The sequence below is a fragment of the Mandrillus leucophaeus genome, unplaced genomic scaffold, assembly GCF_000951045.1.
Source record: "Mandrillus leucophaeus isolate KB7577 unplaced genomic scaffold, Mleu.le_1.0 Scaffold762, whole genome shotgun sequence".
Lineage (NCBI taxonomy): Eukaryota > Metazoa > Chordata > Mammalia > Primates > Cercopithecidae > Mandrillus > Mandrillus leucophaeus.
The window spans coordinates 574427-588583 of NW_012108275.1; the positions used below are offsets into that span (position 1 = coordinate 574427).

The following is a 14157-nucleotide window of genomic DNA, read 5'->3' on the forward strand; positions in this document are numbered from 1 at the left end:
CATATATTGGATTATATTTAAGGGGATCAAGGGACAAGATGTTTGAATTTGGAGATGTCTTGGAAAATCCTGTGGTGGACACAAATGTTTGCAATGTCTCTGCTGGACTCCTGAAATTGGGAAAAAAGAGACTCTGGTACTCATAGACTCAAAACCTGAGAAAAAGCGAGATGCGATTATTAGAGAAACCGGCATGGCACGCACAAAAATGTGTCTATTCCAGCCAGGGCTTTTTCTTTTCAGTTGTTTGTTTTGGTTAGAGATGACTTTGGGGAACTGAATGTCCCACTGGACATTCCGAGCTGCGTTGTCGGAGTCGTAGGTCACCGCTTCCAGTCAGCGGAGCCGCCGCCCCCCGGGTCCGCGACCCAGGAGCTGCGGGCGGGGCCGCGCCGGCGGGAGCGCGCGCCTCAGGCGCCGTCCGCGGGTGGAAGCAGAGGAAAGACGGCGGCCTGGGAGCGCGCGAGGCCGCACGTGCGCGCGCCCGCCCGCCAGCCAGTCCGCGCGCCCACGCGCCCACGCACGCTCCCGCCCACCCGTAGGCCCGGGAAGTCTCGCGATGCCGTAGCCGGCTGCTCCCGCTGCGGGTGGCTCAGGCTGTTGCTGTGGTTGCCTGAGTTGCTGCTGCTGCGGCGGCGGCAGCGGCGTCTGTGCTTGTGGAGGTGTTGGCCTCTGGGCGGATGTTGACATTGTGTTGTTGTTATTGCTAATGGTAATGGCGGCGGCGGTGGCGGCGACGGTCCCGACCCCATCTCCTCTGTAGCGGGAGCCGAGAGAGCCTACAGCGAACTCCGCGGCCTCGGAGCCGGCGGCAGCGGCGACCCCCCTCAGCCTCCGCCGCCTCGCCCGCGGGTACCCCGGCGCCAATCCCGGGAGTCAGGCCCCTTTGGGCAGGGGCTCTCGGAGGCTCAGGATGGCGGATTTCGACGAAATCTATGAGGAAGAGGAGGACGAGGAGCGGGCCCTGGAGGAGCAGCTGCTCAAGTACTCGCCGGACCCGGTGGTCGTCCGCGGCTCCGGTCACGTCACCGTGTAAGGCCCGGAGAAGGGCGAGGGCGGGAGGTGCGGGCTGGGGTGGGCCCCGTTACTCCACGGGAGCGCGGTTTCCCCTGTGTCCGTCGGGTGTCGGTGGCCTTCGGAAAGAGTCGGCGACCAGGAAGTGAGAACTTGGCTTATTTTCATTTGTTTGGGTCTCCGAAGTGGGGACGGACGCTGTCCTTCCTCCTGCAGGCCCGGGCGATGTGACGATCCCAGTAGGCACGGGTTTTCATTAGGGTCTGTCCTGCGGGCCACCCTTCCCCTTCAGGGTGTATTGACGGGGAGCCTCCTTGTTTTCTCGCCCAGTTATCCTGTGGTTCTCTGTGCCTTTGCACCCAGTGACATGGCTCAGAGGCCAGATCTGGGTCGTGTGAGACCCCAGTGACAATTGGCAGCGAAGCTCCCTGTCGTGTCTGTTTCACACATACCCACAGTTCTCCCAGTTCTTCCACACATTTCCGCACAACTAATGCAAGTTCTTGTAGTTGTACGTGATAAAAATACATAGTTGAACACAAATTTAAGATGTGCAGAAAGAAATATGTTTACAACAACAACAAAAAACTACGTGAGGGACATACACTCTGCTCAGGTTGCTGAGGGAAAACTGTCCTGAAGTTCCTCCTTGGGGCACGAACTTGGGGCTTCTTAATTTGGAAAGTCCCACTAGTAACATTAAAAGTTTGGTATTAAACAATAAGGAATGAAAGCTTTCAGAAAGACCATGACAAATAAAGGAATGTGAAGACTTGAACCAAATAATGAGCTGTCCGGAAGCAGGAAGTTTTGTAATATTTCTCTGTGAAGTCCACAGTTTTGTACCACTTGATGTATTGATACTCTCCCTTGTTCAAATCATAGATCAAACTTCCATACTTGCCAGGTATCTCTGTACTTCTTCACTTTTTCAGTAAAAGAGCCAGCAAGTCTGAAAATATCTGGAATAGTCTTCATTATATTTTGGTGAAGAGTGAGTGGGATGTGCTGTGAATAACTTAGGGAAACAGTAAGACTTCTCATACAAGTTTGTCAGCAAAATAATTGCATTTCTCATATGACCAGCCGTATTGTTGTTTGAGTATGCTTATGTAATGCTTTGATTTCTTTAGCACCTGTTAGTTTATATTCAGGTGACTTAACAGGGTAAAAACACTGCATAATTGCCATCACAGCACCATGACAAGACAGTGGAATTTATCACCACAGTAATACTTTCTAAGTGTTGTCACCAGCCTAAGAAATACAACCAAATATCATGGATATTAAACTTTTAACATGTATCACAGAATTCATAACCTGCCGTTTGATTTTATTTTGACTTTTATGACCTTTTTGCATTGTTTTAAGCCTCAGGAGTATGTGGATGCTTAAAGAAGTGATTTCCACACTTTGTCATGCCGTCTATCCCTCCTTCTACATTCCTCATATCAAAGAAAAGCTAAATCTTGTCATTTAAAAAGACGCCGCTGTAGTTGTAATGTTACCTCTATTAAGGAGAAGAAAAACTAAGCACTTTGTTGAAAGTGGAAAATATAATAGTGGACAAAGTGCTCAGAACCTAAGTAATCAGTAAACTTGATTGTGGTTGGCTACCTGGAGAGATTAATAGGGTAGCAAAGAATTATTAGTGGTTTTCAAACTTAGCTGTCCATTAGAATCCTGGGTGACTTTAAAAAAAGACCCTTGTCTTTGCTCTACCCCAGGCCAGTTGAAGGCCAGGTACTAAGTGAGGGTGCTAGGCATGGATAGTTAAAATTATAAATAAATAAATAATACAATCTCACAGGTGATTCTCATGTGTAGCCAAGATTGAAAACTATTCCAGGTTATAGGGAGGGGCTATCTATCATCAATAAACAGTATGCCTTTTTACATTGGGAATTAAATCTCTGATCTTCCTCAGCAATTTCCTTCTTCTCCCATTTATCTTGGTTCTGGGCTCTGGGTTAAAATCTATCTCAGCTACTTCCTGGTTAAATTGTTTATTCATGACCTTTAGTTGAGATGGGGGTAGTTACAGTCGATACCTTTTAAGATTATTAAGGATTAAATGAGATGGTACATGAAAAGAATTTATTGCCGTGTGTGGTACTATGTTCAGTAGATACTAGTTTTTTATTATTCTCCTCAGATATAGTTTTACACTTTGAGAAACAGGTGTAAAACAAAGTACTAAAAAATTAGAATTGCCATTGTCAAACATAACAGTGATTCACTTTAGTGTTATTTTTCCATTTCTAAGCAATGTGTATGTGCTTAAATTACTGTTTGAAGTATTTTGATGACAATAAGGATCTTTCTGCATTGAAAACTTAAGCCTATTTTGTGGCACATAGGTAATAATACAAAACTTTTTTTTTTTAACATGGCTCTGTCATGCATAATTCCCAGGCACACTAGCACACTATGCCAATGGATAGCCCAGTTAGCACCTATAAAGGTTTTTAGAATTGGTGCATATGTGTTACTATGACTGTTGAGGACATTCAGTTTTTCTTGCTTTAAATATAAATGGGAGGAGCTATTAGAACAGTTGTAGTAAGACTGGCTAAATTTGTCACTGCCCCTCACACCCCCTCCCCCACCTTTTTTTTTTTTTAACTGAGGTGCTGATCAGAGCAGTCTTCCCTTACCAATTTGAAAGTAATTGACCATGTAAACTGAATCATCTGTAGTCTAGATCAGTCTGGAAGGATATAGATCAATCCATATGTTTTTCACAGATGTAACTTTGAGTAGGCCTTTACAGTTGACTATTTCTGCTCTTTTTTTCTAGTTTAATATATTACAATACTACTGTTTATTTTTAGAAACTATTGTATTCTCACGTGACATGATTGGCATGTCATTGTGGTGATGTGAGAAAGAAAGTTACCTTCCATTCTCTAGGTTGGTCTCTAGGCATAATCAGATTTTTGTGACATAGGATGCAACATGTCTAATTTGCCTAAAGTCTGCTTTAAAGTGGCTTTTAATACAAATATTTTCCTTTTTTAAAATACAAATGTTTTCATCCTGACCCCAAATCAGACTTATTTTTTATACTTCTCTCATGATCAGTATTCTTTTCTGACATTCTTCTGTTAAGTATAATATTTCCCTTCATTGTTAGATTTCTATGTAGCAGTATGGAGAAATCTTGTGCAGAAGCATATTTTGAGGAAAGTGGTATTGAAAGGAAGGAAGATAAATGATAAATTCCTATTATTGCATAATATTTTGGTACATGTAACCTAAAATACTTACACTTACGATTCAATTAAAAGTAGATTTTCTTTTTGCTTTCGTGGTGACTTCTCATATAACTGACGATGAGGAAAAATAGTTTCTAAAAGCAACAGTAATACTGTAAAAAGACTATTAGGTAGTCTTGATCAGATTGGTTAATATTTTAAAATTATGGAGTTCCTTATGTTTCAAAATATATTTGCAAAATATGTTGATCATTTATTGAAGAGTTTCATTTTTCACAGTAATAACTCTAAAAGATGTGTCAGTCTAAAAGTTAGAATTTAAAAGTAGTTTTAGGCCAATATTTCCTAGGTAATCTATCATTATAACAGACATTATTTGCTCCCATCCCCACTTTCTACCCTTGTTATATCAGAATCAAACTTAGGACTTTCCTAGAGTATGTATAATCTTTGACTTCTAACTCAAGCCCTGTCATAGAGCCAAGTTATTTTGCTGAGATTTGTTTCTAATGTTATTCCCTTGTAATTTTACTGTGTCTTCATGTACTCTCTTCTGAGGTGTAATCTTACCATCTCCACAAATAATTCCTTATCCTTCAACACCAGTTTTTATCAATGGCTGTCAGAAACCACTTTTTGCTTGTTTTCCTTCCAGATATGTTATGGAAGATTAAAGATTTAGAAATGTGACTTGAAAATGTTTGGAAAGTACATTGGGATGATTTTTGAATAAGAGACATCACAAGAACACCTTAGTGTTTATCGATTTTTCAAATGGTAGAGTTAGTAAAAAATTGTCTTGAAATGTGTCAGTATTTCGGGACTGCTACTAGATGCTGTGGTTAGCAGTAAGAGACCTGAATGTGAGTTGCGAAATTACAGAATCTTTTCAATAAAACAATTTCATTAAACTTTATAATTCCTACCTCTTTCTCCCACCCAGCATAATCTTTAAGACATATTCTATTTATTTCTAAAGCTTAAGCTTTCTGTTTTCAAATTTTTGAAGGCCTCATTAATGTATCTCCACAGGATATAAAGTTCTTGCGGGCAGGGGTTGTGTTTATTGATCTTTCTTTATTCTTTAATGTAGTGTCTAGAATACTATAGTTCCTATAATATTTTCTAAATGAACGAAGTAATTGTATACATCTTTGGATTTTGTCAGAATTGCCAAATGAATCACTGTTTTCTTCTCTGTCTGCATCTCCTAACAAAGGCAAACGATATTCTGTAACTACTTATCACATTGAAAAGATAAATGCCTCCTCTGTTTTAAAAAATGGAATCTGGTAATTGTGAGGAAATTATCAAATTAAGGTAGATTTTTTTTTAATAACTCTTTTTGTTTTTTTTTCTCAAGAGTTGTTTTTTTTTTTTTTTTGAGACAGAGTCTTGCCCTGTCATCCAAGCTTGTGGGCAGTGGCCCGATCACAGCCTACTGTAGCCTTGACCTCCTGGCTCTAGTGATCCTCCTTTCTCAGTCTCCCAAGTAGCTAGAACTACAGGTACACGCTGCTATTCCTGGCTAATTTTTTTTAAAAAATATTTTTTTGGTTTTTGTAGAGATGGGGCTTCACTGTGTTGCCCAGGCTGGTTTTGAACTCCTGGCTTCAAGTGTTCCTCCTGTCTCAGCCCCACCAAATGCTGGGATTGTATGTATAAACCATCATGTGTGGCCTCCCAGAGATTTTTCTTATTCCATATAGTTTGAGAGGAAATTAATTTGATTATAATTTGGACGTATCTTTGGTAGTATGAACAAAAAATTCTGTGCGTTTTATTTGGACCAACTACTAAAACTTCTTAATGCATAGATTTTCTTGAAGAAATGAGAACTATGATAATTAACTGAGGTTTCAAAGTTTTTACTGTATCTGAATTTGAGAATTTATATGACATTTTGGTCCAAAGAGTTCAGTGTTGGATTTTTACCTACCAAGGGATATGAAATTGATTAGTACTTAAAATTTTATATGACTAGCTAAGTAGAAAAGAGGGATTAAATGGTGAAAAGTAAATTATATGTAATTATTATGATAGTAAATAATCAAATACTATTCTAAATAATTTAAATAAATAATATTACTCTAAAGAATAATACTGTTAAGTTGAGATCTACTCTTGATTTCCAGCTGGAGTTTATACTGTTAACAGGTTAAAGGCCCAGGATATTAGGCTAGCTGTATACTCAGAAAGAAATCTTTCAAATATCTGATAGCTATGTCTGGCTTAGGTTTCTAATCTGCTATAAAGCTATTTAGATTTTATTCTTAATAAAATTAAGCTTTAAATATAACATGTAGCAACAGATGCTCTTAAGTATCCTTTTAGTGTCTTCCGTGTAAGATTGTGTGTGTGTGTGTGCTGTGTATGTGTGTGTGACTTTTGACCCAATCAGAATCTTGGGTCTGGAAGGGAAGAGTTTAGGGATTTTTAGTTTTGGTAAGAGAGCTATGTGATTCTGTCAGACATATTTGGGAAGTAATAGATGGTACTGTGGAAAAAGTATGGTCTTTGATATCAGGCAAATTGGTTTCAATTCTCAGTCACTTCCTAACAGTAACCACAAGCAAATTAACCTTTCCCAACTTCAGTTTTTTCTTCTCGGAAAGAGGATAATATCCACCTTAGAGGTTATGTGTGAGTCAGAATTTATCTAATTAATAGGCATTCAACAAATTATTACTTATGACATACTTTGATGTTTAACCCTGCATGCACATTTTTTGGTTACTCTTTACCAGTTTGTGGGATGTCAGTCTAAAATGTGATGTATGCTTTTCTGCTTTAAAACAAGATTCTGAGCATAGATCAGAATTATCTAATTGACTAGAGGAATAATTTAATCAAAAATGGCTATGAGATTGGTACACAGTGATGCATTAGTGGCCCTGAGGTATGTTGGAGTTTGAGAACCTTCTCTAAATGGCACTTTCATTTAAATTTCATATGTGGGCTGTTCTTTTTGGTTTTCTTTCCTCTCTCTTTGTAATTGATCAGCTGTACTTGGAAGTAAAACAGCCAGCCTTATTAGAACTGCATATAAAGTAAGACAAGTTCATTCTGATTGTTGAATGTAGATGCTTGGGTTTCGATGCTTGGGTTTTAGTACTTGGGTTTTACAATATTTATTTTGTTTTATCAGAGTATATTTTGCTTAATCTTTGATTATCAGCTGTCTTATTGAGGTTTCCTGATAAGTAATTTAATGAGTATTTGTTAAATGACCATTTTTCTGCCAGGTATTGCACAAGGCTCTAGATACACAATGAAACCCAAAATGAAACACACACAGTTTCTGCCTTCATGGAGTTTACAGCTAATAGACAAATTTTGTCTGATAAAATTGCAGTGAAGGAAATGGATGAGATCCTGTGATTGAAAATAATGTGATTAGGGAGAACCTCTCTGAGGAAGCTAACATTTAGGAAGGACGAGAGTCCTGTCAAGAGCTTTTGGATCTGGAGAACAGCAGGTACCAAGACTCCAAGCCAAAACAAGCTTGACTTGCCTGAGGAACTGAAAGGATACCTCTATATTATGGCTAGAATATAGTGAACAAAGGGGATAATGTCTTGAAATGAGGTTAGAGAGTTCAGTAGGGGCCAGAAAGGATTGTAAAGGGATTAAGATGAAATTTAGAAGGTTATTGAAGTAGCCTCCATAAGATGTGATAGTGGCCCTAGCTAGGGTGTTGATCTCTAGATTAAATGAGTTATTACAATTCTGGGTATAAACCATCAAATTTCACAGCTTTTCCTATGATGTATGGAAATACATAGCAATGGCCACTTTTGCTGTCTGATTCCTCAGTTGTTGTGTGTGTTTTGGTCTGTTTATTTTTTAATTTTAGCTTTGTGTAGGCTGACGTTAAATAACTGGCTACTTTTACTGTTCACTGGGAATTATTTTGATGGCATACCTGCACTTTTTGTTCTGCTGCTGGGACAGCTAGTATGCCAAGAGAATAGCATGTGCTGGAATTAGAGGGAGTCCCACAAGGTCATAGATTTTTGAAGTGGGAACCCTCGTAAACGTGATATCCTTTAGCTATAAGGTGTGTGGTATGTGACAGCCCTCAGTACATGATCCGTTAGATTTGAGGAAAAAATTGTATTTTTTATATCTTACATTTAAAACTCAGTTGCATCCACAGGAGCTGAAATGTTCTCACAATGTCCCTGAAGAATATTTTTTTTCTCCTTAAGCTTTTTTTCTGTCCCACTATCTACTTGGATAGAGTTGGTTGGATTTGAAGGTTACCTAACTTTGTTATTTTGATTGATAAAAAGTGAATGTACTATATATAGTGAGCTTCCTTCAAGAGCTTCTTGTTTTATTCTCTTTGATCTTGCATTGTAGTCATAATGTGGGCTTTGGTTAGTTCAGTGGTGGAGTTCCTATGTACCCAGTCTCCTTTCTTGGTCTTTTCTAAACTACTCAATTATAAATGTTACTTGAAATGAATATTTTTGTTAGTCTGTATTGTAAATCAGTTCAACCATATATTTTGCTTAAGTGAACATAATTTAGCATCATTATTTTGCTCTTGAGTTATAGAAGTATTAAGAATATTCTAAAATATGTATAAATCAGATATACAAAAATTTTTTTCTTTAGTACAGAAAATTTAAAAGTTGTTTAGATCAGCTGCATCCCTATATCATCAGAAGTTAGTTATACTGTGCATTTTCGTGGGTATACACTTCTATAACTTTCACTGCTTAACAACATATGTAATCTGTTAATAATGGGTATTATAATCTTAATAATTAAAAATGAATAAAATGCTAATGCTAGATTATTATAAGACTATGTATAATGGTGAGGTTTATGATAGAGTAAATTTAACACATGCTTTAGAGAATTAAGTCTTTGATTTCACTAGTTTCCTGAATGAGATTAAACTTTCATGAAACCGGATGAACTCAAATATGTTCAGAATGTGGTTACAGAGTTAAAATTTTTAGAATTATTCTGAAACCCAAAAATGTGTCTCTAACTCCAGGGTTTCTGTATCTTTTGGATAAATAGAGTATACTTTCAATTAGATCCCATCCTCTTTGAGCTACATTGATATTCAGACATATGTTGAATCAACCAGATAAACATAAAGCATGATTTATATACATCAAAGCCTGTTAGTTTTTTTCCGTAATTATGACTTTATCTCCAAAAGTAGCTAAAAATTTGAGTTCATTGAACTCAAAGTTCAGCATTAGGAAATAAGCTCTCTCTGCATGTGCCATCTGTATAACCCATGTGTTCAGTTTGAAATTTCTAGTTCATATGCTCATAGGTCTTGTCATATCTATAGGAAGATAAAAATTCTCTGTATCTGTGGATTTGTACAGGTTGAATGTCTCATAATCCAGAATATCCAAAATAGAATTCATGATCTACACCCCAAATCAACTTCAACGGCAGCCTTCCATTGTCAGTTGATGGCAGATTGAGGACACTATTTGTTTAGCTCAAAAACTTTTTGATATGTTCTTGATTTTCCTCTTTCTCTTTCACTGCATCCATTTTGTCTTGACATTTTGGCTCTGTCTTCAAAATCTGGCCCTATTTTGCCACCTACACGGCTGGAGTGAGTTGCCAGTATCCCTTCTGCCTTACACTTAATATATTTCTTAAGTCAGGCATGCTGGCATGTACCTGTAATCCCACCTACACGGGAGGCTGAGACAGAAAGATCACTTGAGCCCACAAGTTTGAAACTACCCTGGGCAACATAGCAAGAATCCATCTAAATTACAAAAAAAATATATATATATATATATTTTCTTCCGCCTGTCTCCACCTTTCCACTTTTGCCTCTCCTCTTATACAGTCATTTTGGTACATCTGCTATAGTGATCCTTTAAAACATAAGTCAGTTCAAGTCTTTTCTCTGTATCAGGCCCCTCAAAGGTTCCCCATCTTCTTCAGAGTCCTTTTAATGTTCTACAAGACCCTCCCTGATCTGGCCCATCATTACTTGTCTGCTGATATCAGTTTCTTCTTACTATTGGCTTCAGTTTATTTTGACTTATAGTTATCGATGGCTTTACTACATCTTGACTTCAATTTAAGCCCTCTCTGTAAGCCCTCTCTCTAAGCCCTCTCTCTGTCAGCTCTGCATGTTACCATCTATTTGTCTTATGTTCAGATACCTCAAGAGAGAGCTGATTGAGTTAGTTAATGTTATCTAAGTTAGGCAGGACTGTTTGGCCTTGCCATTCCACGTGCTGCTAGCCAGCCCAGGGATTAGCTGTTCTTAAAGCAGATGTCCACTTGTGATCTAGTTAGCCAAAGTATGGGGAGTTCCTAGTTAGGCATGCAGAGTAACAGACTACACTCTCTAGTATACATGGTTTTGAGCTGTGTAGCGTCTTTTCAGATTGTTGTATTATAATTAATTTAATTATAAGATATTTCTGTTTTAAAAATTTCACTGTTAAAAATATCACTGTAACTCAGAAGAAAAGAAACATCGAACATATATTTTTGATTAAGGGCAAAACAAGTTGAAGCAGCAGATTCTTGCATTTCTGCATTTAAAAGGCAAAATTCATTATGAGTTCAAAACATGTCTTAATTTAAAATGATAGTTCAGTAGTGAATGCCAGGAGACATTGTTAATATAAGAAGATACAAGGAACATAGAAGACGTAAAAACTGAAGTAAGAGGGACAGAGGATTATATGGACTTGAACTATGGAAAAAATTGAAATGCATTCAAGAAAACTGTTGATTAGTGAACCCAAATTTCCCTGTTTACTTATCTTAAAATACCTAGTTAATGCCAAATAAAATATTCAAATAAGAAAACAAAATTAGGATGGTATTGTACGTTATAAAATATTTGTCTGCTGGGTGTGGTGGCTTATGCCTGTAATCCCAATACTTTGGGAGGCCAAGGTGGGCGGATTACTTGAGGTCAGGTGTTCGCGACCAGCCTGGCCAACATGGTGAAACACTGTCTCTACTAAAAATACAAAAATTAGCCTGGCATGGTGGCAAGCACCTGTAATCCTAGGTACTTGGGAAGCTGAGCCATGAGAATCGCTTGAACCTGGGAGGCAGAGGTTATAGCGAGATGAGATCATGCCACTGCACTCCAGCCTGAGCAACAAAACGAGCCTGTCTCAAAAAAATAAAATAAAATAAAATACTCGTGAATTATTTAGTTAACAGCAACTATGCATTGCTGAAAAATAGCTGTTATTTAAAAAAACAACAAATGACACAAAATGTCTTTAATACCCCCTCCGTAAAATAACACTACAGAATACTTGATTATTCATTAACATATCTGTGCCACTGCAGCTATTTTCTCTTGATACATTTCTGGAAGTAGAATTACTGGATCAAAGGGTAGGAATTTTTTTTTTTTTTTTTTTTGAGACTCAGTCTCACTGTTGTTGGCCCGGGCTGGAGTGCAATGATGCAATCTCGGCTCACTGCAACCTCCGCCTCTGGGTTCCAGCAATTCTCCTACCTCAGCCTCCCGAATAGCGGAGATTACAGGTGCCTACTACTACATCCGGCTAATTTTTGCATTTTTAGAGTGACGGGGTTTCACCATGTTGGCCAGGCTGGTCTCGAATTCCTGACCTCAGGTGATCCACCTGCTTTGGCCTCCCAGAGTGCTGGGATTACAGGCATGAGCCACCACACCCAGCCAGGGTAGGAATATTTTTTAAGACCCCTTTTACGTACTACCAGATTGCACTCCTGAAAATTCTATCAACTTGTGAGATTTTTGTTCTTTTTGTTAAGATCATGATATACTGAATTTTCTTCTTCAACATTTTCCTCCATTGAGAAAGATGGTAAAAATACTGAAGATATATAAATAAACCTAAAAATGAAAGGGAGGGAAGGTGAAGAAGTTTATGTTCAATGATATTTCCATGTTTTTGGTTTACAAATTTCATATTTAATGGTTGTTTAATATTCTGTTATATTGAGATAATTAACCATTCCTAAAATGTTATAGATACATTTTTATATTTGTGAATAAAGATTCAATGAACTTGTTTATGCATAAATTTAATCCACATTTCAAGTTATTTTTAGGTAATATTACATTTCTAAAGAGACAAAGATATGAATATTTTCAGCGCTAAATTAATTTGAAATGGTTGTAACAATTTATAGTTCCATTGATAGTGTGTGATATTTTTCCATCTTGACCTTCTTGCCAACATAAAATATTTTTTAAATGTAATTTTATTAGTCTTGTAGATAACTGGATTAAGATGCCACCTACTTTAAATCATATTTTAAAAAATTATCCAAGTGCTACTTCTAGCTTTTTGGATTAGTAGAGTGTTTGGTTATTAGAGTCTGAAGGGAGTTCGGCTTCCTACTCAGTGCAGGAATCATTGCTCTTCTTTCAAGTACATCAAATTATTATTTTATTGGATGAAACTTGGCCTTTCTAATACTGTGCTGAGCCAATTGTACTTTGTCTTAGAATAAAGGAAATTATTTTTACCATATTTAAAAACTTTTATGTAAACTTGTGGGTACATTTATAATGCTGTCAATTGAAAGCAAAACATATATGCCATTTTCATTCTAACAGTCTCTGCCTTCTGCTGGACTTAAGAAACCAGAACTAAGGTATTGTCAAAATTAAGTGGTTTGTGTCAAAAATAAATCATTAGAGGTGATATTTTACAGTTATATTATCAAACAAGAAGTGTGACTTTTCTTATCCATTTAATAAAATAGGATGGTCTTGCTAAAATTCTACCTGATACTATTGTTTTGGTTGGTCTAGATTTGGAAAAAAAAAGAGAGAAGGTTTTGGCAGGGATGAAAAACATAGCAAAGGAGATATTTGCTGTGGCCTATGCCAAATAAGAAATTCTGACGTTCAAGCTCTTTGCCTGGAGAGAGCATGCTATATGAAAGAAGACTTGCTGAAAAGAGTGATTTTCTACTACTCTGATGAGAACAGTCTTATTAGTAAAGAAGTGTGTAGGAAAGCCTGGATTGTGGTAGTTTGAATAATGAATGAGAGGTAACGTAAAGATGGTTAATGTAAAGGAGTCTTTCAAAACATTAGTTGAGGAGGGAAAGAAATAGATGCCATCAGACATTGAGAGAGAAGAAGAAATAGGGATTCACAGTCTCAGGTGGATAGACTAATTCAGGTTTGTAGGCTGTGTTTAAGTAGCCTGAAGCGAGGTAGAAATACAGTGGATTGCAGTGAAGACTAGAGGAGATGCAACCAGAAGTAAATGGTTAGTTTTTGGAAGTTTTCCTCCATTGAGAGATGGTAAAATTAACTGAAGATATAAAAGTAAGTCCAAAAATAAAAGGGAGGGAAGGTAAAGCAGTTTATATTCAATGACTTTTTTTTCTCTCAGAGTTGACAACTGTGGTTATTTGCAAAAAAATGTTGTGAGGATAAAGTGGAATACCTAAAGACAGGTGCCACAACTACGGAGTATGGAAAAGGGAACTTATTGGGGATGAATAAATATTGTTAAAATAATACTCACTGAGGTTAGAAATAAGATATGTATTATATATATATATTTATTAATGGTGATGCATTTATAAATGTGATTTTTCTCCAGTAGCTCCAGGCAGTGTGAAGAAAGTAAACAATTTAATTGAACCTGGGTTGGCAAGGGACACTGTAGAGATGATTAAGGGTGTTTGTTGGAGTACGTTCAAAATGATTGACTGTAGTTCTGGCAAATAAGGAAGGAAATGGAGTCATAGGGAGCTATGGAGGGGTAGGAAGTAGTAAATTACAACCAGAGGCCAAAAAACAAATTTAGTAAGGATGGGAGAAATGAAATGATTGATGGCAGTGGTAAGAGGAGAATTTTACAGTTCAGAATTTCAGAGGTGATACAGTCCCAAGTGATGACAATATGCAGAATATATCACAGTGAGTAGGTTGCTGAATTAG

General features: G+C 37.6%; 1 protein-coding gene across 2 annotated transcripts in view; it reads left to right on the forward strand.

The window, feature by feature from the left end:
• The first annotated feature begins 522 nt into the window (after window positions 1-522).
• The window catches only part of CHIC2 (cysteine-rich hydrophobic domain 2), a 53560-nt gene continuing 39925 nt past the window's right edge, over window positions 523-14157 (forward strand). For both annotated transcript variants that reach the window (XM_011966504.1, XM_011966505.1), the window contains exon 1: window positions 523-1032. In XM_011966504.1, the coding sequence (XP_011821894.1) occupies window positions 914-1032 (119 nt within the window). In that variant the 5' untranslated portion in view covers window positions 523-913. The remainder of the gene's footprint in view (window positions 1033-14157) is intronic.